Source organism: Molossus molossus, unplaced genomic scaffold, assembly GCF_014108415.1.
Source record: "Molossus molossus isolate mMolMol1 unplaced genomic scaffold, mMolMol1.p scaffold_m16_p_6, whole genome shotgun sequence".
Lineage (NCBI taxonomy): Eukaryota > Metazoa > Chordata > Mammalia > Chiroptera > Molossidae > Molossus > Molossus molossus.
The window spans coordinates 39,854,215-39,881,167 of NW_023425399.1; the positions used below are offsets into that span (position 1 = coordinate 39,854,215).

Here is a 26,953-nt window from a genome sequence, read left to right on the forward strand (position 1 = left end):
ACAGAACTGTAAATCTAGGGTGATCTGAATTTTATTTTATTTTATTTTATTTTTTTGGATATGGCAGTAACTTTTTATTTATTTATTTATTTTTTATTTTTTTATTGATTAATTTTTGTTACAGATGATTCTCCTTTTTTCCCCCACTGATTCTCCCCTCCCCCTTCCCTCCCTGCCCCTTCCCCAGATTGTTGTCCATGTCCACTGTTCATGCATACATGCGTATAAGTTCTGTGGTTCATCCCTCCCCCACCTCCCCACTCCTTAGGGGATTGTCAGCCTGTACCCCGCTTCCGCGTCTCTGGGACTACCCCATTCCTCAAACTGTTATGTTCATTATATTCCACAAATCAGTGAGATCATATGAAATTTGTCTTTCTCTGTTTGGCTTGTTTCACTTAGGATGATACTTTCCAGGTCCCTTCATGTAGTCTCAAAGGATAAGAGATCTTTCTTTCTTACCGCTGCGTAGTACTCCATTGTGTATATGTACCACAGCTTTTTGATCCATTCGTCTACTGATGGGCACTTGGGCTGTTCCCAGATCTTAGCGACTGTAAATAGTGCTGCTACAAAGATGGGGGTACATATATTCTTTCTTATTGAATTTTATTTTTAAAATACTCTTCATAATGCATAATTACAATATCTGATATATAATGAAATATATGTATATAGTTACATATATATGGGTTTATACTATAAGATACAAATATTAAAAATATAAACTAATCACTATTTCTTGGTGGAAGGACTATGAATGCTTGTAATTACTTTATTCATTCCTCAGTGTTTTACTTTTTTGTAATAAGCATTTAAATTTATAGAAAGACAAACTACCTGTTTCAGAATTTTTTCTTAATCTACTATGATTTCAGCAACCATTTCGCTTCCTTTTCACTTCTATGAATCTGCTTCATTTCCATTTATTCCCAACAATGATAATGATTAATCTTTAGACAATCAGAAGATATGAGGGTTGTTGATGGTGACCAAACATGTGATGTCACTGATGTGGGACACAGCTATTCAAGATTAGAATTACGGTCCATGATTGTAAAAAGGGGGTATGGAAGTACCTCATCATGTGGTAGGGAGTTTGACCTGAGCAGAGCAAGGACAATTAGCCAGGTACAGAAGAAGGTCAAGTCTGGAAAGCCCCGGGGTGTCTAGCAATGGGCAAAACTGGAGAAACAAAGACCTTGCCCCTAGGGTAATCTTTCCTCCCCTGGCATGTTGCTAGTCATTCAAATTAGACCTGCTTTGAACAAGGGGAATGAACCAGGAGGCTGGAGAATAGCCCTTAAGCATTAAGTCTCCAGGACAATAAAGTTCTGATGGCCCAGAAAGGCAGCAAAACCAGACCAGGGATGCCATAGCTGATCCCAGGACCAGCTGCACTGACTAATGACCTCCAGCCCTGGCACTGACTAATCAGTGGGCACCATGACCCTGAAAGGACCCACCTGGGAGGCTGATGAATATTCTATTGAAATTCTACCCTGGCACCTCCCCGAAAATCTCCACGCTTACAAACCCTTAGGACAGAGGACCCAGGAGGACATCCATGACTTTCTCTTCCCCTCCCCCTTTTCTTCCCCAGCATCAAGCATGGTTTCTTCATCTCTCTCTTTCTCCTGAGCTCCTATTGCTCTACTTTTGTCTCTGTAACTTGTTTCCTGAGGCATTTCTTCTACCGCTGCTCACTTCTTCTACCTCCATGACTTTCTAAATAAACTTTTTCTTATAGCTTGAGTCTTGGATCTGAATTCTTTCTTAGCCAGAATTCAAGTACTGAGGTTGCTGAACCCAAGTCTGGTCTGACCCCACCATTCTAACACCTAGTGCTGTTCTAGAGCCAACAGTCAAGGCATAACAATTCACACACATGTGCACGCGCGCGCGCACACACACACACACACTCAACAATTTTTCAAACTAACTACCTAGAAATGGGGATACAATATTAAGAAAACCAGTCACTTTCAGTTTACCATGAAATATACAAACCTACAGTTGACAAATAGTTGCACCAACAGACACAATTACCAACTATTTAAAGTGCTACCAAGGAAAACTAGAGGACACTATGAATGAATAGCCAAGGAGAGGACTTTTGGATTGGGGTTGGCAGGGTCTCCATGAGGAAATAAGATTTAAACTGAGGATTTAGACATGTAAGGTGCTGGTAGACACATGAGTGAGTGTTCCAGGAGGAGGAAACAGCAAATACCAAGACCTGGAAGCAAGCATGGGTAGGTACAACTGGAACTCTTGACTGAATCAGCAACAAGCTGTAAGCAAATGAGTTCAAGTACATAAAGCTGTGGCATGTAATCAAATTAATACAATGTTACTTGAAAGGAAAACTGGACTGTCATGTGGGACCAAAGGGAACGCTACTAACCTTGCCTATAACTACCGTTCATCATTTCACTAGGAAAAGTCTCCTTTCCTCAGATGACCATTAAGCTTGAGACTGTGCAATTTTAAAATGAGCAAAGCACTATGCAAATCTAAAGTGACTGAATTATTCTTTGAATTCTACAGCTCATTTTTCTATCTACTACTTTGAAAACAGAAAACACAGGGCACTCATCATTTAAAATGGCTCATAGTGAAATAATATTCGAGGACAAAAAAGGTAAGAGCAAACTGAGTAATTAATACTAATTTCTGTCAATGGAAGGAGGAAACCTACTTCTTTCCAATGCTTCCAGTTCAAGTTCCCCATGACTGTGGATGTTCACAAGCTACTGAAGGCACCCTATAGCAACTGTCAAGTTAGTAAGGGGTCAATAAAAGAGCAAGACTACTGAGACAAAAAAGGTGAAGAAATCAGCGGCAGCACAGCAAACTTCTAAATAATGGTAAGGCCCAATGAAATAAACTAGCAGAGATAAACACAGTAAATAATCATCAACTAAAACAGGCTAACTACCAGATCACCAGCAACATAACTATTGCCAATTACATATATAAAACTTTCATACTCAAGGTCAGCAAGAACAAATAAAAAAGATGAAACAATTTATAAAGCAGCAAAGAGAGAAGAATAGAGAAGGTAGACCTAGCAGGGCACTGAATGTACAGGCAACAAGACCATTCCTCCAAGGACACGCGGTCAAGATTGTGATTTCACCCTAAAGTACAAAATCTAACCAAGAGTATCTCCAGCTATAGCCAGATTCTGTTTCTGAAATCCGTTCTACATTGGTGTGAATTAAGGGAGAAAACAAAATTCCCTTAGTTCACATTTATTAGCTGCCTATTCAGTTCCAGGTATGAACAATGAGTGAACAATAAATTAGATTCTGTGCCTGTATTCTGGAAGCTTAAAGTCATCTATAGTGAAGCTATAGATTCAGTACAAAAAAGGATGTAATCCCATTACTGATGTCTTCTTTCTTTTTCCCTAATGTGATGTATTGACCCTTCAGGTAACAGGAGGGAGAAGGATAGGAAATGGGGAGGAAGAGCATAAGGAAGAAATAGGGAAGAGGTGGCAAATAGGAAGGAAAATAAAACTTTTTTTTTTTCATATAATTGACAGCCGGTGATTTGGAACCTGGCTCCCTCCACTTTATATTCTGAAATTCCATCCCTACTTTTAATCTGAAAGGACCAGGAAGGCTGGAGCTAACTGCATGCAGCTTCTAGCATGGCATGTAGCTCAGCACAGGACAAATGAGGTGTTTTGATATATCTATGGTGATGATCAGGATGCCCAGGACACACTTCTAGAGAGAGGCACGGTTCAGGATTCCCTAGTACGTATCTAGTTCCTGTGAATACAGCTCAGAGCTGTATCCAGGAGGGTGCAGTTCTATTGACTCAATTTACACTTCAAGAGGATTCCTTTCCAGTTTGCAAGCCTATGGAAAGTGTCAAACAGTGTCAGTGGGAAACAGTGGTGATATATATAGCCATTCTATAGAACAATTTGTAAAAATGTATCAAGACAGCCTTAAAACCATATACACCCTCTGGCCTAGTAATTCCATTTCTACTTTTTTTTTTCCCGTGAGGAAGTAGTCATGGATAAACGCAAAGATATAACTACAAATATGTTTACCTCAATTGCTTGTGATAGTTCAAAATGAGACAACACAATGTCTAACAATAGGCAATAAGTTAAATAAGGTACAGAATATCCATACAATGGATATTAAAATGATGTAGAAAAATAGCCCAGCTGGTGGAGCTCAGTGGACTGAACTCAGTCCCATGGATGGAGAGGTCCCGGTCTGCTCCCAGTCAGGACATACATATGTCCAGGTTGTGGGTTTGATCCCCAGTAGGGAGCATGCGGAAGGCAGACAATCAATGTTTCTCTCTCTCATCGATGTTTCTCTCTCTCTCTCTCTCTCCCTTCCTCTTTCTCTAAAAAAAAAAATCATAAAATCGTATTTTTAAAAAAATGATGTAGGAAAATATATATGAAAGGAAAAGATCTCGAAGCATGAATAACTCTTACAAGTTCAGTTTGAACCCACCTTCACGAAAGAACACATAAATATTTGTAAGTATGAATGTGTGTGTTTATATGTGTGTATGTGAATATATATAAATGTGTATACATACACTATATACACACATGGATACAGACCGAAAGACTGAGAGATGCTAGATAGTGGAATAGACAGAAGTATGGACTAGAATGTACAACAGCATGTTTAACTCGACAGTAATTTCTTTTTTGTTTGTGATTTCTAAATTTCCCATAGTGAACACATTAAATAAAAAATTAGGTTAAAAATAATTATCACTCATCTGTCTTGATCCCCTGATTGCTGATGACTTCAGACCATCTTCAGAGTAAGGGGCCTTCCATAACTGTTGAGGTCTGTGTTGGCCAAGCAAACAGCATCTCAGACTATTACACTCCAAGAAGCCGCTTGGATAGCTTACCAAATACAGGTCTAATTATTTTTATTTTTTTGGTCCAATTGGATTTGAAACCTGGGTGTTTCTACTCTTCAGAATGTAATTATTCAAATATGTCCATTTAAAAGAGCTCGTCACTGGTTAGTGTTTAAAGGAAAAGAAGGAACAAGGGAAAATTTCTTCAAGACTGAAGTGAACTTGGATTGTAAACAATTTTGCTTAGAACGCTTTCAAGAAGCTGTGAAAGCTTCCACATCCTGCCAAATTAGCTGTCTGTTTGCAGTGTCAGAGCAAGACAGAGAGGGCCCAAGCAGGGGCCTGGTTTCTTCTCAAAGACAGAGAGGTTGAGGAATGTCTCCCCTGCAGCAAAATTACTTCTTGGCAAAGACCCTGGCTGGGCTCTTCTCCAAAGCAAAGCTAACTCTCAAAGAAGTCACCAGGCTGCTTTGCCTCATCTAAAGTTTTGCTGGCACCAAGCACCACACACGTGTACATACAAATCCCATTTTCCAGGGAACTTGAGATGTGGGACAGCAGTAAGTTCCAAAACTATGTTAGAAACAAAACACCCACATTTATGTGCCCAGTTGGGCTAATAAAATGTTCTTGGGTAGCAAGGACTTCACTTTTAAAAACTCCAACTCTTACTATAATTCAGAACATTTTAAAGAATCTATTGTTCTTTGGAGATTCAGCAGGTTGCCTGCTAAACAAAGACAAAAAAAATGGTTGCTTTAAGGATGAGTGGGATCTTACTGGATACATTATTTTGTAAAGTAGACATAACTCTTTCAGAGAGGAACCGAGTACTAAGCAGCAAATTTTTAGTTTATTGCAAAATCATACTTGGGTGTACATGATACCAAAGAAACAAAAAGATAAACCATCATTACCAATATTTAAGAAAGCCACAAAACATGTATAAAATACATCTGTGTGAATGAGAAACAAACAGACAGGGATCAGTCAACTGGAGACACTAAAAAGTGCACAGGGCCCACTAGAAGCACAAGGCACCTGGAGACCTACTAGTGGACACAGCCTGTGTTCTGAGAGCACATCTGCTGGCCACATCCCACAGCTCAATGTGCCCTCTGTGCGCAAGCTTCTGGACACTCAAAGACAAGGAAGAAATGGTTGCTGCCCACAAGAAGGCTGCTGGGAAAGCAGGCATAAGCATTAGTTAAATGAACTTGGAAAAGGAGATAGTAAAGGCATGCACAGAATGCTTTCCAGAGAATAAAGAGAAAGCATTTAGCTCAAACTGGCGATGCACAGAACACCTCTTGAGGAGACAACTCTCCTACACCCAGCTTAAAAGAGGAAGAGGACTGGCCCAGGAAAGATGAGTGGGAAGGTTTTATAGATGGTTTCGTAAGATTGGTTTTATACATAGGCGTGACCTGAAGAAAGGTGCGAAAGATCTGTTTTGTCCACTTAAAGCAAAGCATAAAGTTTACTGTGGAAAGTGACAGAATACAGTGTTGGAGAACAGAGTCATGGATGAATATGTTGGAGTTTAGAAGTCATCCCTTAGGTACTGAAGGGTCAGGCCAGGTGCTGGGAAGAGAAAGGGTCCACCACGAAGGGTTAAAATGGAGTGGTGAGCTCCACCTTCTAGCTCAAAGCTGGGACAGAATTCCAGGAGCAGGTCCATGAGTCTTTCCTGTGTCATCTCATAGAGAAAGTCAAGAATCACTGTCAGGGCCATGACAGTCACCCTGACGACTGGGACATTTGCTCCTCTGTAGGTATTGACCACACTGGCCATTTATGGATAAGTATTCCATTATGTTGAAGGACAACCTAAATGTCCTTCAAAAGATGAATGGATAAGGATGTGATATATTAGGTTGTTTCCATATCTTGGCTATTGTAAGTAATACTGCAATAAACATGGCAGTGCATATTATCTTTCTAAATCAATATTTTCATTTTCTTTTCATAAATACCCACAAGTAGAATTACTAAATCATGTGGTAGTTCTAGTTCAATTTTTTGAGGAAACTCCATACTGCTTTGCACAGTGGCTGCACAATTTAAATTCCCAACACCAGCACACAAGGGTTCCCTGTCTTCCACACCCTGGCCAGCACTTGTTATTTCTTGTCCTTTTGATGATAGCCATTCTAACAGTTGTGAGGTGATATCTCATTGAGGTTTTGATTTATATTTCCCCGCTGATTAGCAAGACTGAGAATCTTTTCATGTTTTTATTGGCCATCTGTATATCTTCTTTAGAAAAATGTCTATTCAGATCTTCTGCCCTTTTTTCTTTTTTAGAGAGAGGAAGGGAGGAGAAGATAGAAACATTGATGTGAGAGAGATATAAATCAATTGGCTGCCTCTTGAATGTTCCCCCACTGGAGATCGAGCCCACAACCTGGGCATGTGCCCCGACCGGGAATCAAACTGGGACCTCTCAGTCAGTGGGAGACCTTAATCCATGGAGCCAAACAAGCTGGACTGCCCAGTTTTTAAGTGAAGTGTTTGGGGTTTTTTTTGTTCATTTGTTTGTTTGTTATTTATTTTTTATCCTCACCCAAGGAAATTTTTTGCATTTATCTTCAGATAGAGCGGGAGGGAGAGAGAAACAGCAATGTGAGAGAGAGACATTGTCTGGCTGTCACCCAAACAACCCCAACTGGGCCCAGGAACAAACTGCAACCAAGGTACGTGCCCTTGGCTGGAACCAAACCCAGGACTCTCTGGTCTGCAGGCCGACGCTCTAACCACTGAGGCAAACCAGCCAGGGCATGTTTGATTTTTTTATATTGAGATGGAGTTCTTTACATATTTTGGATATTAACCCTAATCCAATAAATGATTTGCAAATATTTCCCCCTGTTCAATAGGTTCCCTCTTCATTTTGTTGATGATTTCCTTTGCTGTGCAGCACACTGGTCATTTAAAGAGAAAAAAAATCCCTCTTTCCCGTTCTTCTCCAGTAATAGACAGCAAAGTTCTCAGAGTCAAAAGACTCTATGGATTTGCTTTGGGTGGTGGTGGGGACAGCAGGAGAGAGAGAGAGAGCTGGGAATATAAGAGTCCCTGTGGAGAGCCAATTTGAGGAGAAAAAAATTCCCAAGGGGTAAAGTAGGTAGTGATTTTTTATTAAAAGACAGAAAAGCAGGCTGGTACTCAGGAATCTGGGGCAAGAAAGGCATGGAGCTGTTGAAAATCAAGAAGAGTGCCCTAGCCAGTGTGGCTCAGTTGGCTGAAATGTTTCCCCGTGCACTGAAGGGTTGTGGATTTGATTCCTGGTCAAGGCACATATCCAGCTTGTAGGTTTGATCCCTGGTTGGCAACCAATGGATGTTTCTCTCTCACATAGATGTTTCTCTCACTTTCCCCCCTCCCTTCCTCTCTTTCTAAAATAAATGAAAACATATCCTTAAGTGAGTATTAAAAAAATAAAACACTAAAAAAAAAAAAAGGCGCCTGGGCCGGTTTGGCTCAGCGGTTAGAGCATCGGCCTGTGGTCCTGAGAGACTGCTAAGGGCACGTACCTCAGTTGCAGTTTGTCCCCGGCCCTGGTCGGTCGTGCGGGTGGCAACCACTCGATGTGTTCCTTTCACGTCGATGTTTCTCTCCCTCTCTCTGTTCCTCTTTCTCCCTCCCACTCTACCTGAACAAAAAATGGAAAAATGTCCTTGGGTGAGGATAAAAAAAAAAAAAAAAAAAAAGTCACAGCATCATTCGAGAGAAGTGGTCATAAGGGTTTAATAGAAGAAACAGAGGAGGGCTGCTACCACTAATTAAGCTAATACTTCGCATTATGCAATCATTAAGAAGGCTAGAAGCTAGTTTGCATCCGAGGGAAAGAGTACTGAAAGCAGCAGGAGAAAACTCTTGAGACATCTGAGCAGGAGGGGCCCCGTCGGTTCTTTAATTCCTGTGTGTTACAACTGGTCCTAGAGAGGTGACAAGGCAGATATGGGGTAAAGGCCCCAAGCCCTGCACTGTTCCGCAGGACTCAGCACCTGCTGAGTGCAGGGCTGATGAATAGTGGGCGTTCTGTCACAGGACTTGCTACAGTGAGATGTGGACCACTGGGGGTCACGGGTCTGGACTGGACGAAACAACTTTCCCTACTTTAAAGACACCCCAGACTAACACAAGTTTGGCATGTGCCATGATGATGCTCCTGGTGTCCTGATTTCTGACAGGCTTTACAAATGTCTTCCCTCTGAACTAAATCCTGCTCTGCGCTGACTCAGCCCGCCTGACTTCCTCACTCGAGTCCCAGATGAGGAAAAAGTGGTAGAACTTGTGAACTGTTTTATTCAATGGGGAACCACCTTTATCCTGTGCTTGGACAGGTCACACAGACCCCAGCGTTTCCCACAAGGCACATGGTGGCTGACAGAGCACCAAGCAGAGTCACCTACGGGAGAAAGTTGGCCTGGAACCCACTTTTTAAGGTTGTACTCATTATCCTCTCTGCCTTGGGACAACCTGTTCTTTCTTCTCCTAAGTAGCATGCAACCCCCATCCAATCATTTAAGGCCAAAAATGGAAGTCCCTATCTTCACTTCTCACATCCAATTAGTCACCCAGCCTCAGGACTTCCTGCTCTGAACACCTCCATAGCCCAGCTATCCTCCAGGTTCCTTCGCTGCTGAATCAGGTCAGGCCCTCAACCTCCAGTGTCCTTCCTGTCACTTCCTCAGTGCCCTTGTTACTCAGCCACCAGAGTGATCCCCTCAGTGAAAAGATGGTCACGTCTCTCCTTGGCTAGAAACAGCTCTTGAATTTCCACCATTAACTGGATTTTGAGATACATGTGAATGAGCTGGTTGAGCTAAACTTGGCAGGGCTTTAGAGGTCATTAGGACATGGGTCCATTTTAGATTTATGCTCACCATTTGTTTACTACACTTACTGGGGAATCTAAATTTTGAGATTTTCTCTTTCTTTCTGTATTTCCAAATACTATTTTCTGGATTGGACATTCTTGAGAAAATGGAAGAAAAATAAAAGAGTAAAGAAAAAGCACAATGAGTTACCACCTCACACCCATTAGGATAGCTACTATCATTAAAACACACACACACACACACAGGGTTGGCTCGGATATGGAGAAATTGGAACTTGTGTTCACTGTTCGTGGGGATGTCGAGTGGTATTGCTGCTAGGGAAAACAATATGGCAGTTTCTCAAAAAATTCAAAACAGAACTACCAAATGATCCAGCAATTCCATTTCTGAGTATACACCCAAAAATTTGAAACCATGGACTCAAACACCCATGTTTATAAAAGTATTATTCACAACAGCCAAATGGTAGAAGCAACCCAGTGTCCATTGACAGATGAATGGATAAACAAGGTGTGGTATATACATACAATACAATATTACTCAGACTTAAAAAAGGAACGAGGACCTTTGATATGTGCTACAACATGGATGAACTTTGAAGACACTATGTTAGGTGAAATAAGCCAATCACAAAAAAATACTGCATGATTACACTTCTATAGGGGTACCTAAAACAGTCAAATTCCTGAGACAGAAGGAAGAATGGTAATGACTGGGGACAAGGTGAAGACAGGAAGGGAAGGTATTTTTTGATGGGTACAGAGTTTCAATTCTGTAAGGTGAAAAGGGCTCTGGAGATAGTTGCACAACAATGTGAATGCACTTAGCACTACTAAACTGTGTACTTAAAAATAGTAATGGTGGAACATTTTTATACCCCAATTTTTATTTATTTATATTTAATTTATACTTGTTACAGATGTTACTCCTTTTCCCCCACTGATTCCCCTCTACCCCTCCCTCCCCACCCTGTCCACAGCTTTGTTGTCCATGTCCATTGTTCATGCATACATGCATATAAGTTCTGTGGTTTATCTCCTTCCCCACCCACTCTTCTGGAGATTGTCAGTCTGTACCCCACTTCCACGTCTCTGGGACTGCCCCATTCCTCAGACTGCTATGTTCATTATATTCCACAAATAAGTGAGATCATGTGATATGTGTCTTTCTCTGCTTGGCTTGTTTCGCTTAGGATAATACTCTCCAAGTCCCTCCATGTCATCTCAAAGGATAAGAGATCTTTCTTTCTTACAGCTGCATAGTACTCCATTGTGTATATGTACCACTGCTTTTTTATCCATTCGTCTACTGATGGACATTTGGGCTGTTTCCAGATCTTAGCTATTGTAAATAGTGCTGCTATGAACATGGGGGTACATATATTCTATCTGATTGGTGTTTCAGGCTTCTTAGTGTATATTCCTAGAAGTGGGATCACTGGGTCAAATGGCAGTTCAATTTTTAATTTTTTGAGGTAACAGTATATTATTTTCCATAGTGGCTGCACCAGTCTGCATTCCCACCAGCAGTGTACTAGAGTCCCCTTTTCTCCACATCCTCGCCAACGCTTGTTTGATGATTTGTTGATGGTGGCCATTCTGAGAGGTGTGAGGTGATAGTTCATTGTTGTTTTAATTTGCATCTCTCTGATGATTAGTGATGTTGAGCATTTCTTCATATGTCTCTTAGCCATTTGTATGTCCTGTTTGGAGAGATGTCTATTTAGTTCCTCTGCCCATTTTTTAATTGGGTTCTTTGTTTTCCTTTTGTTGAGTTGTATGAGCACTCTATATATTTTGGAAATTAACCCCTTATCTGATATATCTTTGGCAATTATGCTCTCCCATAGGGTGGGTTGCCTTTCCATTTTGGTGGTTGTTTCTTTTGCTGTGCAGAAGCTTTTGAGTTTGATGTAGTTCCATGTGTTCACTTTCTCCTTTGTTTCTGTTGACTTAGGTGATGTATCAGTAAAAATTCTGCTGTGTATGATGTCTGAAATTTTGTTGCCTACAGTTTCTTCTAGGATTTTTATGGATTCATGAGTCACATTTAAGTCTTGTATCCATTTTGAATTTATTCTTGTGTATGATGTAAGTTGATGGTCTAGTTTCATTTTTTTGCATGTAGCTGTCCAATTTTCCTGGTGCCATTTATTAAAGAGGCTATCTTTACTCCACTGTATGCTCTTGCCCCCTTTGTCAAATATTAATTGAGCATATTGTCTTGAGCCCACTTCTGGGTTCTCTATTCTGTTCCAATGATCGATTTCACTTCCTCCTTTCCAATTTGGATCCCTTTTTTTTTCCTTCCTGTCTGATTGCTGTGGCTAAGACTTCCAGTACTATGTTAAATAAGAGTGGCGAAAGTGGCATACTTGTCTTGTTCCTGTTCTGAAGGAAAATTCTTTTAGTTTTTGCCCATTGAGTATGATGTTGGCTATAGGTCTTTCATATATAGGCTTTATTATGTCGAAATATGATCCCTCTATTCCCAGATTGCTGAGCGTTTTTATGAGAAATGGGCACTGGATTTTGTTGAATGCTTTTTCAGCATCTATTGATATGATCTTTATCTTTGATTTTGTTTATGTGGTGTATCACATTTATTGATTTGCGAATATTGTACGAGCCTTGCATTCCTGGGATGAATCCCATTTGGTCATGGTGAATACTTTTTTTGATGTATTACTGGATTCGATTTGCTAGTATTTTGTTCAGGATTTTGGCATCTATGTTCATCAGGGATATTGGTCTGTAGTTTTTTCTTTGTAGTGTCTTTTTCTGGTTTTGGAATTAGAATTATGTTGGCCTCATAAAACAAGTTTGGAAGTCTCCCTTCTTCTTGAATTTTTGAAACACTTTGAGGAGAATGGGTATTAGTTCTTTTTTGAATGTTCAGTAAAATTCCCCCGTGAAGCTGTCCGGGCCTGGGCTTTTGTTTGCAGGGAGAGTCTTGATTACATCTTCAATTTCGTTTGTTGTTATTGGTCTGTTCAAGTCTTCTATCTCTTCCCGGTTTAGTTTTGGGAGACTATGTGTTTCTAGAAATTTGTCCATTTCACTTAGATTGTCGAATTTTTTGCTATATAATTGTTCATAATATTTGTTAACAATCCTTTGTATTTCTGTGGTGTCTCCTCTTTATTATTTCTCCTCTTTCATTTCTGATTTTGTGTGTTTGGTTTCTCTCTGTTTCTTGGTGAGTCTAGCTAAGGATCCATCAATCTTGTTTATCTTTTCAAAGAACCAGCTCTTTGTTTCATTGATCCTTTGAATTGTTTTTTTTTTTTTTTGGTTTCCATGTCATTTATTTCTGCTCTGATCTTTACTATTTCCTTCCTTCTACTCGCTCTGGGGTTTTCTTTTTGTTTGCTTTCTAGTTCTTTAAGTAGTGAGGTTAGATAATCTATTAGGAATTTTTCTTATTTCTTGAGGTAGGCCTGCAGTGCTATGAAATTCCCTCTCAGAACTGCTTTCGCTGCATCCCATAGATTTTGTGTTGTTGTGTGTTCATTTTCATTGGTTTCCAGTAATTTTTAAATTTCTTCCTTGATCTCCATGGTAACCCATTCATTGTTCAATAACATGCTATTTAGCCTCCATGTTTTCAAATGTCTTTGCATGTTCTTGCTGCAATTGATTTCTAGTTTCATGCCACTGTGATCTGAGAAGATGCTTGAAATTATTTCTATCTTCTTGCACTTGTAGAGACTTAGTCCGTGCCCTAACATGTGGTCTATATTCGAGAATGTCCCTGGTGCACTTGAGGAGAATGTGAATTCTGCAATTTTGGAGTGTAATTCTCTGTAGATATATATGAAATCCATTTGATTTAGCGCTTCATTTAGAGTCTGTGTTTCCTTGTTAATTTTTTTTCTAGGGGACCCATGCAGTGATGTGACCGGGGTGTGAAAGTCCCCTGCTATGATTGTATTGCTGTTGATTTCTCCTTTGAAGTCCTCCAGAAGATTTTTAATATATGTTGGTGCTCCTATATTGTATACCCCAATTTTTAAAAGAGTAAAGAAGTTAGTTAGCAAATGCTTATGAGGACATAGAAAAAACTCTCTGTTGTATTTGGGGCATACATTTAAATCATAATCTTAAATTCTGATCATGCTAAGGAAAATTTGTAAAAATGTAACACATGTGTATACTCTGAGGGTGCCTACAGAACCTGACCATCTCGAAAGCAAACTGCACATACCCACGCTTGCTTTCAGCACACCCCCAAGTCAGGCCGTAATCTACAGGGTCCTCTTATTCCTTCCTAGCCCTCAGCATGACTCTCTCCTGACAGCACTCCTCTGGTTTGCTCACAAATGATTCCTCTCCAAGACTATCTTTTCTCCAGCCTGGCGCTCCACTTTGCAAACATCTCAGGGCCCAGAATCCAGTTCATTCATGAATCCTAGATAGAATTTTCAAGCACAGCTGAGGCGAGTCACTTGGGCTTCCTTGGGGGTGGGTATCCAGAACTAAACCTTTGGTTAATATTTCTTCCCTGCTTTGTCCTCCAACCTAAGGCATTATTATAGACTTCTATCTTCATGTCCTCAAAGCAGAGAAGAAAGCACCAGACCACAGGCTTCTGAGAGGAAGGCTCTGTATGACCTCTACAATCCCCTCCAGATCTCCCCTCTCCTGATACGGACACTGGCTATTCACTACAGGTGATGTGTACTATGGCCCTGAGAGTGCACCTAATAGGGTGAATACTGGAGATGTTCAGATAGGAAAAAATGCTTGGTTTTCATAAGGTTTGAGAACAAGTGGCTTTCCTGTGAATTAGGCTTATGACCATATTCCATGATGCTCACTGGAGGTAATCTCCATGTCGAGAAAGATTCTTTCCGGAAGCCTCTGGTTTTCTGTTACCGAACACATTACAAAGCATGGCTATAGGAAGAGAGTCCATTCAACTCCCACCATTTCGCTCTCAGAGGACCTCCCTCTGGGGACGGACTGCTATTCCATCGCCTTTTGCCCTGAGGCATAGACAGCCTTGCCTTCACATAAGTGTGCCAGTTTCCTAGGTAGAGACCCAGCGTTAGCCACTTACAGATTCTCCACACACAGCCAACTCTCAAATATGTGAACTGTTAAAGCATCTCAGTCTGTTTTCCATCCTGAGACACTAACATGCTCTTGTGTCTAAGCAGATTATCCGGATTTAAATAACAAGCATTTAGCCAGGGCCCATATTTCTCTCAACGTTCTTCCAGTTTATCGCATGGTACTTAATTTAAGCTGAGGGTATTTACACCTATAGCATCAAAAAAGGTATAGCCCTGGCCAGTTTGGTTCAGCAGTTAGAGTGTCTTCCTGTGACCAAAAGTTGGTGGGTTTGATTTCCAGGCAAGAGCACGTACCTGGGTTGTAGGTTCAATCCCTGGCCCTGATTGGGGTTGTGCAGGAGGCAACCAATCGATGTCTCTCTCTTTCTACCTCCCTCCCTTCCACTCTATCTAAAAATCAATGAAAAAATATCCTCCGGTAAGGATTAACAAACAAACAAACAAAGGTATAAAGAGCATGGTTATAGATTAAATTCTGCTTAATTTTTCCAGGTTGCTGGAGCAGTCAACTTCACGAGGTGTCTGCTTCCTATAAATCAGAGCAGGACATTTCCCTCCAGTTATGTTTTAATTCGTGGACAACCATTCTCAACAGCAGGTGGAAGTTGAACGGAGCATGAAGTCATGGAGATGAAGTATTATGCAATTTTTTGTTGTTATTCCTTACCTGAGGACATTTTTTCCATTGATTTTTAGAGAGAGTGAAAAGGAGGGATGAAGGGAGGGGGAGAGAGAAACACTGATGTGAGACTCATCGATTGGTTGCCTCTCGCATGCACTCTGACAGGGGCTGGGGATCAAACCTGCAACTCAGGTACATATCCTTGATCAGGATTCATACCTGTGATACTTCAGTGCAAGGGCTGATGCTCTAACCATTGAGCAACACTGGCCAGGGCAAGTATTCAGTAATTTTAATCTGAATTTTTACAAATCAGTATTACAGGGGTGGCAGAGACAAAATAGGTCTGTTAACTGAAGCCAGGTGAACAAGAGGCATAATGGTATTATCAAATGCCTCTAGAACCATCTCCCTTGCTGACTATAATGTAGTCTAAAACAGACTGCTTCTCACTTCAGTTCTCTAACGACCGTGGCCTAATTCCTCATTTTAAAATGTTTCTTTATGAGAGATGGTGGCTGGCAGGTCCGGAGGGAGGGTGAGTGTGTGAGTGAGTGTGAGTAAAGGTGAAAGTGGATGACCAAACCTGAGCAGTGCAGAGACGTGGAGCAGAAGGTCCCTGTGTTGTAGACTGGAGCAGCTGGCTACCGCTGTAAGCAGCCCTTCAGGGTGCTTCTCCCTGCGCCTCGGGGAGGTCCCACCAGTTTTGAAGATCCCAGGTCTTCCCCGGGAGGAGGCAGTGGGAGCGGCTAGGGCCCAGCAACCTGAGCCTACCAGCCCACCTGGCACCATCGGAGCAGTGGACACTCTGTGTCAACACAGACCGGTGCACAGTAATGGAGCTCCCAAGGTGCTGGTCGCAGAAGCCTCAGACAGCCTGGAACTCAGCACCATCCCCCATAGTAGCAGCCCGATCAGAGTTGAGATATGCTCCTAGCAACAGAGGCTGGGGAGAAGACATCCATCCCCAGGCAACAGAGGCACAGACCAGCATCTGAGAACAATCCCCAAAAACTACAGAAAAAGCTGAGCAGGAGTTGAGCCCCATGGGGCAGCAGTACTCCCCAGCAGGAGGGGCTGGACCTGGGGCTACACAGACGCCTGAGTGGTCCAGTAGCTCACAACAGCAGTGGGAAGCCGGAGCCCTAGAGACACTGGTGCAATCCAGCTGCCCACCCTCAGGAACTGCAGGGTGCGGGGACACCAGACAGGGGTTAATTTGCAATATATAGAGAGTGCTCATACAACTCAACAAAAGGAAAACAAAGAACCCAATTAAAAAATGAGCAGAGGAACTAAATAGACACCTCTCCTAACAGGACACACAAATGGCAAAGAGACATATGAAGAAATGCTCAATATCACTAATCATCAGAGAGATGCAAATTAAAAGAACAATGAGGTATCACCTCATACCTGTCAGAATGGTTACCATCAACAAATCATCAAACAATAAGTGTTGGCAAGGTTGTGGAGAAAAGGGGACTCTAGTACACTGCTGGTGGGAATGCAGACTGGTGCAGCCACTATAGAAAACACTATGGTGTTACCTCAAAAAATTAAAAATGGAACTGCCATTTGACTCAGTGATCCCACTTCTAGGAATATACCCGAAGAAGCCTGAAACACCAATCAGAAAGAATATATGTACCCCCATGTTCATAGAAGCACTAAGATCTGGAAACAGCCCAAATGTCCATCAGTAGAGGAATGGATAAAAAAGCTGTGGTACATATACACAATGGAGTACTATGCAGCTGTAACAAAGAAAGATCTCTTATCCTTTGAGACAACATGGAGGGACCCGGAAAGTATCATCCTAGGCAAAACAAGCCAAACAGAGAAAGACAAGTATCATATGATCTCACTTATTTGTGGAACATAATGAACATAACAGTCTGAGGAATGGGGTAGTCCCAGAGACGTGGAAGTGGGGTACAGAATGGCAATCTTCAGAAGAGGGGGTGGTGGGGGAGAGATAAACCACAGAACTTATATGCATGTATGCATGAACAATGGACATGGACAACAAAGCTGGGGACAGGACAGGGAGGGGGGAGGGGGGAAAAGGAGAAACATCTGTAACAAAAATAAATTAATTAAAAAATAAATAAATAAAATACAGACAAAAATAAAATGTTTCTTTATTGATTTTAGAAAGAGAGGAAGGGAGAGGGAGAGAGAGATGAAAACATCTATGAGAGAGAGCACTGATTGGCCACCTCCTGCATGCCCCCCACTGGGGATTTGGCCCACAACCTGGACATGTGCCCTGACCGGGAACTGAACTGGGACTTCTTGGTGCATGAGCCGACGTTCCACCACTAAGACATACCGGCCGGGCTAATCCCTCATTTTATTATGAGGCCCTCTTCCTATCTGTTGCTTGAACATCCTGAACATTACTAAAAAACCGCAGTGTACATTGGGAATTGACCCCTTCTGCAGAAATGCATGCCTCTGCACAATATGCCATTTTCTGTTATTCAGAACATCGATACTTGAAGAAAATTAGTAAATAAAAAAAAAAAAAAGCCTTTCCAAAAAAGACCACTGTATCTCATTAAATTTTCATTCTTTTTTAAAAGAATATGTTTTTATTGTTTTTTTAGAGAAGAAGGGAGAAAGAAAAAGAAACACTGATGTGAGAGAGAAACATGTATTGGTTGCCTCCTGCACGTCCCCCACTGGGCATTGAGCCTGCAACCGGCATGTGTCGTAACTGGGAATTGAATCCAGGACCTCTCAGTCAATGGGACAATGCTTAATCCATTGAGCCATACTGGCTAGGCTAAAATTTCATTCTTAATCTGTTTGCTATACACTTACTAAGCATGTTTTGTGAATGACATTTTAAAATACAAAAATAAGACAAGCTTTTGACCTTGAAAAACTTCCAGTCTAATAGGAAAGACACTCACATAAGCCAAACTCTTACCCTAAGGCCCAAGAGGGTCCTCCCTGCTTCTCACATCTCAGAAATGAACACACCATCTTCCCAGTTGTTTAAACCCCAAACCTGGGACTCACCCTTGATCCATTATACTCCATGTCTATGGTTACCACACACACCCAAGCCACCACTGTCTTTCATTTGGACTAAGGAAATCGCTTCTAACTGGTCTCTTGCTTCTGTACTACTTCTCCAAATGACACCTATTTGTAGCATTCACATCTTCAAGTCACTCTCCTTCTCAAGGCCCTCTAGTGGTCCCCAAGCACTGTTAGAAAAGAGGCAACTCCTTCCAGAGCTTGCCAGGCCCTACTTTAACTGTATAGACTCACCCCCAACCACTCTGCTTTGTGCTTACTAAGTTCCCTCCACTCTGCCCCTTTTTCTGCTTCTCATTTTGAAGTCACTGTGCTTACTTTGTACTCTGCCTGAAATACTCTCCTCTCTCCCCCTTTCTGTGCACCATCTCCTTCAATTCACTCAAGTCTTAGATTAAACATCCACCCACTGGGAAGCCTTTCCTGATCACTGTGTTCAAATACTGCCTCAAGACATTTCATGTTAGTTTCATTTTCACTTTCTGCATTTATTTGTAAATTCCCTGCCATTGTTTCTCTCCTCCAGCTACCTGTCCACTGAGCTTCTTGGTGGCCTTTGCAACTGTGCCAGTCCTAGGACCTGCCTGCTTCACAAGAGGTGCTCCAAGAGGCCTTGTGGATAGATGAGTGTCCATTACAAAGAAGAACAAACTGAAGATGACAGAAATGGAGCAAAGTACCATGAGGAAGGAACACACTTTTAATGGGGCGGGGGGGGGGAGGGGAATACTTTCCAGAGGAGAGATGGTCTGTACTAAGCCTTGTAGGGCAAATGGGTGCATCTATTTTGTTGTTGGTAAGCTCACTTGAGGATATTTTTCTACTGATTTTTTAAAATAGAGTGGAAGGGAGGAGAGAGGGAGGGGGAGGGAGGGAGGGGGGGAGAGAGAGAAACATCTATGTGAGAGAGACACACTGATTGGCTGCCTCCTGCATGACCCCGACCAGGGGCCAGGGATTAAACCTGCAACCCAGGTACATGCCCTTGACCAGGCATTGAACCCCCGACCCCTCAGTCCATGGGCCCACACTCTAATCACTCAGCCAAACTGGCCAGTGCCCAAGTGGATGCATCTTAAAACACATTCTAAGTTCTGAAACTAGCAAAGGAAGAGCAACAAAGGCATGGTTAGTCTGGGTGAGTCTGAGCCAGGGCCACAGTCCCAGACACATGGAGGATGTGCTGAGGAGAGCACGGCGGGCACAGCTTTAGTAACACGGCAAAGGATTGGAATTTTATTTTTAGACCATAGAAAGTCACTGAAAAGTTTTGATGAAAATTATGACACTCTGATCTACATTTTATAAACACTAAGAAAAACTATTTTAAAAACAAGCAAATGACAAAAAGTGGCATTACTTTTCAGAGGACTACATAGTCTCCCGTGTTTGGAGGAAAGAACTGAGATCCTGTCTTTACACGCAAGATAGAGGCCCTGTGTTGGAGACCATGTATCTTAGAGGAGAGGCCAATTGCAGATCGACTTTTGGTATTCAAAGGCACTAAACAACCACAGCCAAATGGTTTCAGAGTAAAAGGTACCACCATCAAGGATAATGAAGCTGACACCTGGATTCTAAGATTGGAACTGGGTCCAGGACTGGGAGATGATTCCAAGCAAGTGCTCTTCATATACCAGAACAATTAAATTAAATAAAAAATATAGAATAGATGGATCACACTATGTAAACTGAAATTATCACTGAGGACCGCATATATTAAAGTTAAAATGAGCATATAAATGATTTAACTCAATCATGACAAAAGGCAGTAAAATTACTAGAAGGTAGTGATTTCCAACCTTTTTCATCTCATGGCACACATAAACTAATGACTAAAATTCTACAGCACACCAAAAAATAGGCTGAGCTGGCAAAAAAAAAAAAAGGTATTATTTTGATTTATTCACACCAGATGGCTACTGTGTTGGATGTTGTGATGTTGTCTTTTTTTTCCCCTGAGGGAGAAGCAGTCAGTACCCCTGATAGTCAGGTACTGCATATTTTAAAAATTCTTGCAGGACGTTGACTGAAAATTGCTGCTGAAAGGAATTCAAGACTTACAGCAATCATGCCTTCCAAAGTCACGGTACTCCATTGCTTTGAGAAGGTTATCAATATGGCTTGTTTCAAGGCAGATTTATTTAATAAGCACAACTCTCATCAACTGACAAGAGAGTCGACTGCTTGCTTTACTTCCAGAAGTTCTGAAGGGAGGGAGAGGCCCAGGAGCCTGCAGCAGCCCTGGTGTAGCTAGCACTAACTGTTTTTTATTTATTTATTTATTTATTTATTTATTTATTTATTTATTTATTAACTCAAGTAAGGTGTCAGATCTGGGCTTCAACTCTTCCATAAAATAAGAAATCCAGAAATGTGACTAACGGTACCTCCTAGGTTTAAACTCCTATGACAGTAAAGAAATTCCTTATAAGCTCTTCTGCTTTCCATGAACAAGAGTACTGACTTGAGCTGAGAAGGGACTGCGCTGGGCCCAGGGTTTGTGAGCAGTGCAGGGCCAGAGGCCCTGGGCAATGGAACAGGCCCCAGGTCTGAAGCAGCCCCATGGTCAGAGCATGGGTGGAAATCAGAGACCTGGACTCGCCCCTGAGCACTGACGACAGAATGTGGGCGAGCAAACATGTATGAACTCCCTGTGCAAAACAGGCAGTTGTGAGAATTAAGCATGGGAGTGACATGCTTGGCACACAGTAACCACTAAATAAATGACAGCGCTAGAGGTGTCATCAGTTTGATGTAACTTATTTAGCTTTTAGATTTAACTTAATTATTTTACATAATATTTTCTTTATAGAATGATAAACTGTGGAACCTCACAAAACTGGAAAGGACCCCCAAAGTCCTTTGTCTTAGTTTCGTTTTAAGACATTTTCATTATTACCCCCATGCCACTGATGAAACCATGAAGCAATTAGTCGTTGAGCTGCTCAGCCGAGGTCACTGAGCCATGAAGTCCATTTAAAACACACTGTTTGTGTTCTCAGAGGCTCCCCAGCACTGGAAAGTTGTGAACATAATTTCCTGGGCTACACTGTGCCCTAAGAATCAAACCTGTCTCTGTTACTACAATAAATTTATAAAATGTAATAAAAATGCCTCAGCCAAAGACAGATCGTGCACTGAGAACCAAAGTGCCAACTCTAGAATACTAGTTATGAAAATGAATTTTGTAACAACCTTTAGTAATGCTTATTATGCTGTCTGGCAAACAAAACAAATCAGAATATGTAATCTCATTTATTTTCTGATTATAACCAAGTAAAACTGCATACGTATATAGCAAGGGCCACAATGAAACCTGGAAAATGACAGGGGCTGACTTGGTAGGAGACAGGTTGCAGAACTGTTCTTTTTATCTAGTGACTTCAATGGAGTTGACACAATAGACACCACCCCTGTGATAAATACAGGAAGGGGAAGCTGCTGTTCACTCACCCTGGGTTGTATAACATGACTGCAGAGAGGTTCTCACAGGACTTCGAGAGGTCGGTCATGGACAAGCTGAAGGAGGACAGAAGGCCACTCTAAGAGTATACATAGGGTAGAGCCGTTACCTTAGCAGACAGAGGCCAGCGCTCTGAACTCAACACTTTCAACTGAGGAGAAGCAGTGAAGTGCACACATTCCCCACTAGCATGCATCCCAGCTGGTCTGTCTGAGGATGGTAAATCAGGGGCAGTCTCCACCCTAAACTCTCAGCTAAATATAGCAGGGTCCTAGCATGCTGGAACTGGGAGAACTACCCAGGAGCTCCACACCCTGATAGTCTCCCTGACCAAGAGATCATGCTGCATTAATGTTGAGGGAAGTGGTCATGATATCTCTGTTATCCTCACTCCTGCGGGAACACTGTCCTGTTATCAGTAGCACTCGTGTACACTTACTGAGTGTCATAGGTGGAGGAGAGAGAGGGAAAAGAGACCCAAAAATAAGAGCCTGACCTATTTTGCTTCCACAAAGCTATTGGCAAACATATTTTCTGCAACTGTGTATCAAAAAGGACCCTGCAGGCAAACCCTGGGCTAGAACAGATAAGCAGCGGTTCTCACCCTGTGGGTTGCAACCCCTTTAGGGGTCCAACCAAAGACCCTTTCACAGGGGTCACCTAAAACATAACAATAGCAAAATTAGTTATGAAGTAGCAACAAAAATAAATTTATGGTTGGGGGTCACCACAACATGAGGAACTGTATTAAAGCGTTGTAGCATTAGGAAGTTTGAGAACCACTGCATAAGAGGCCTGAGGGGCTGGAACAAGCAGCCTGGAGAAGGCTGAGGTTTGCAGCTCTCCCTGGCAACCTTGTGCAGCCCTTAGAAAAGCAAGCTGAGATGTGAGCCTGTGTAACTCAGAGGTGATGGCAAACACTTCCAGGTGGGCAGGACAGGGCTACAGCCCTGACTCTGCACTCACTGGCTAAGGAACACCTGTCTGTTTCTTATCTGGATCACCTGTGAGCTGGGGGCAGACACAAGGCGAGAGAGATAAAGCAGAATACGTGTGGCAGTTTCGCACAGCGCCTGGCTCATAGAGATGTTAGCTACGGTCTTGACTATCTTCCTCAATCTAAGGACAGCATCATGTCCCTACACAGATCTCTCTCCCTCTCATTTCTTCTCCTGTCTCTCTGGTCCTCTGGCCACCACCCAACCCAGCATTTAAAGAATGGCACCTCTGGATATCCCTATGCAACCAAGATGAAGTCTCTCCCAGTTGTCCTAAACTCCCTCTTTACTCACACAACAAGAAAATGTCAAATAAACAAATAAAAGTAAGCAAGCTTTTGGATGAAAGTGATTCTGATACTGATTAACTCCTAACATAGATACTCATAAGTGGAAGTCACTCTCCACTTAATGCACAGTGATATCTAACACCTCTGCAGGGTGGAGGGTTGAAGAGAAGGGTCCAGAAGGAGCTGTTCTCCTGCTCTGAAATTTACTTGCTTACAATAATCTGCTGAGAAACAAACTCCCTAGAATTAATCCAGGCTACAGAACTGTGCTGGTTCTGTACTGCAGTAAATCAAACTTCTAGAGCCAGTGTGAGATGCCCCAGCCACAGCCCCACCCAGGTCAGAGCTAACTCCTAGAGATTTCATGCTGCTCACCTTCCTCTTCTCCCTGAGCTTGGCAGCCTCCTTTGGATGGTTAAAGCGAAACATATTGGTCCTTCCCAAGAGTATCACCGCACCTAGGAGCACACGAAAACAGCAATGAGTTTCAGTAAGCAACCTGGACAGTTGTTAACACAGTAACATAATTTTATTATTGAGTTGGCAATTTCCAGTGTACTGTAAAACAATAATAATAAGAGAAAGATTTAATCTCAAACGTCTGTTTCATAAGCCACTTCTGAATGTGCAAATACTTTTATTTTTACAGCCAGGTATCACAATGCTCATGTTACCCAACGAAGAAGGAATGATTTCAAGCATTACCATATGTTATGACATCTAAAACTTATTATACTTTTGATTGTTGAGAAGAGAATAATAAGTTCTTCAAAGAGATGTAACATCAAGCAAAGCATATGGTCACAAATTAAGGAAATATTTATAATTTCAGTAAAAATAGAACTCTGCAAGGAAAGTGCTTTCAAAAGAAAACATGGTAAAACTGACAAAGTAGAGGTCACTATTACCAAAATCTCCCTCAGAGTTTGACAGAAAAGAATCTGTACATGTAGTATCTATTTCCACGTAAAAACACTGCTTCTTGTTAAAACCTTCTTCAAATTGAGATGGTCAATTCAGACAAACAACAAAAACCCCTGATTGACTAATATCTTGCTTATTCAGAAAATGACTGCACAGGGGTTAAAGAAGTCAATGTAAATGCCCAAGGGTGACAAAATCCGTGGCACATTTCAGCTTGATTAAGCAAATAAGCAAGCAAACCCTTTGGAAGGTCAGAGCTGCCAAAAGCTGGTACAGGTGCCAGGAAAGGCAGTGAGCTACTGGTCACTGGAAGAATCTAAGGGAAGTGATGTTCCAGGAGAGATTCATTATTTTATCCAGTCCCATCAACACCTGTGAGTCTACCATGCCTCAGAATGGACCCCCATGTTCAATCTCTGCCCTGAAAAACAATGCAACTTCTTTGTGACGATAAGACACACATACTAGAAGTGAGGTGCTGAACGTCTAAGTGATGATTACAGGCTGCAATAGATGGGATAGGCTTTGTACCAAGGAACTAATAACCAGGGTCTCACAGGACAGCTGGAGGACAAAAGACGTTCCAATTTGGGTAACCACAGGGAAGAGCTGAGACTTAAACAGGAGAACAGGCCTGCTATGTCTGGAGAGGGGAGGAAATAGAGTACACCCAAAATGCCAGGCACCTGAAACAGTAGCAAGAACCAATACAGGACAGATGACACAGAAACAGATGTGAGAACCTGGAGGGCTAGGACGAAGGCTGCTCCCAAGCTCAGAACCAGGTGGCCAGAACAAAATTCAGCTCACAGGTGTGTTCTGCGCAACATTTAAAAAACAAAATTATTAGTTGCCAACAGTTAAAATCCTGCAGTTTTCACATAAAAGTCTCAATTTCTTTCTGGGTTCCCTACAAATATTGAAAGATATAGTATCAGAAGACCTGTGATATCACTTGGCAAAAATCCCCTACCTGCTGATGGCTGCTTCCTTTGCACAGAGCATGTTACCTCTGGTTGATCACAGTCACCAACCTCTCACCTGGACCCTAGAATTGTCATAACCCCAGACAGCCATTCTGGAGCCTTATACCAGTACATCTACCTGCCTATTCATCATATTACTTCAGATTCTGCAAGAAGTTTCAAATTCAATGTGATTAAAACCTAACAGATTTAGATCATAACAAAGGGACAAGTGAAGGGTGGTTATTATTACTGGAAATGGAGTCAATATTTTAGGAGGCTGAGAAGGGCAGCAGTAGAAATGGTCTACTCTACAATCTGCTTATCCCCCTCATATAAAATTGCATTCATATATTTTCCAATTATGGAAAGGCACATTACCATAATTAAGAAAGGTGTTTCCCGTACCTTTTATGAATAAGACTCAGAATCGTGTGCTACCCAGAAAGTCAAACGTTAAACAGCCTTGTTTAGAATCTATGTATGTTTAACACTCTTAAAATGACATTAGAGATTAATAAGGCAATGACATTTGAGGTGTTAATTACCTCTAAATCGAATCCTTTTTTTCCTTCACTTTAATCAAATGCCCAGCTATACCAGTTGAAAGTTGCTAAAATATGTTAATGGAAAAAACAGAATAGTATTTCAGAAACACAGTTTATCTCATATTAAATCACTAAAAATAATCTTGCCCCTCTCTGTGTATTTGCATGAAATATATGTAAAACTGCCTTTAAGGAGTTATAAGAGAAAATAAAACTACCCATGACCTTTCCTTGTTTCCATCTAAATAATAATGTGTGTTAGCCACCTGGCACGTAAAAGGGGATTTTTTAAGGTTTTCCTCTGTTTCCTTTATTGTATTCCTTACTCAACAAACCTGACTTTAAAAATGTGCTTCATCATATTGAGGTAGAATCTCTCTATTCCCACTTTGCTGAATAAAGGCCATATATGACAAACCTACAGGCAACATCATACTCAAAAGGCAAAAACTAAAAGCATTTCCCTTAAAAACATGAACAAGACAGCGAAGTCCACTTTCACCACTCTTATTCAGCCACAGCAACCACATAAAAATAAAATGCATCCGAATTGGGAAGGAGAAAGTGAAATTGTCATTATTTGAAGATGACATGATATTATACATAGAAAATCCTAAAGACTCAACCAAAAAAACTGCTAGATTTAATAAACAAATTTGGAAAAGTAGGATACAAAATTATCATCCAGAAATTGATGGAATTTTTTTACACCAATAATGAACACACAGAAAGAGAATCCAAAAAAATCCCATTTAGCACTGCAACAAAAATCAAGATACCTAGGAACAAACTTAACCAAGGAGATAAAAGACCTATTCTCACAAAACTACAGGACTTTGAAAAAATAAGCTATAAAAAAGTGGAAGCATATACTCTGTTCATAGATTGGAAGTCTCAACATCATTAAAATGTCCATACTACCAAAGCACTCTATAGATTCAATGCAATTCCTATTAAAATACCAATGGCATATTTCAAAGACCTAGAACAATACTCCAAAAGCTTATGGAATAAAAAAAAAAAAAAAAAAAAAGACCCCAAATAGACACAGCAATCTTGAAAAAGAACAACAAAGTTGGAGTGATCACTATACCAAATATCAGGTTATACTACAAAGCCACTGTAATCAAAACAGCCTAGTACTGGCACAAGAACAGGCATAAAGATCAATGGAACAGAATAGAGAACCCAGAAATCAACCCAACCATTATGCTCAATTAATATTTGACAAAGTAGGCAACAGCACACAATGAAGTAAAGACAGTCTCTTCAATAAATGATGTTGGGAAAACTAGACAGGTACAT

General features: G+C 41.3%; 1 protein-coding gene across 1 annotated transcript in view; it reads right to left on the bottom strand.

Annotated features, from left to right (window-relative positions):
* KIF16B (kinesin family member 16B) overlaps positions 1-26,953 on the bottom strand; it is a 342,743-nt gene that overhangs the window by 133,450 nt on the left and 182,340 nt on the right. Inside the window, exons 16-17 of the mRNA XM_036244893.1 lie at positions 23,587-23,669; positions 21,914-22,002 (exon numbers count right to left, since the gene is read on the bottom strand). Coding sequence (XP_036100786.1) covers positions 21,914-22,002; positions 23,587-23,669 — 172 coding nt within the window. The remainder of the gene's footprint in view (positions 1-21,913; positions 22,003-23,586; positions 23,670-26,953) is intronic.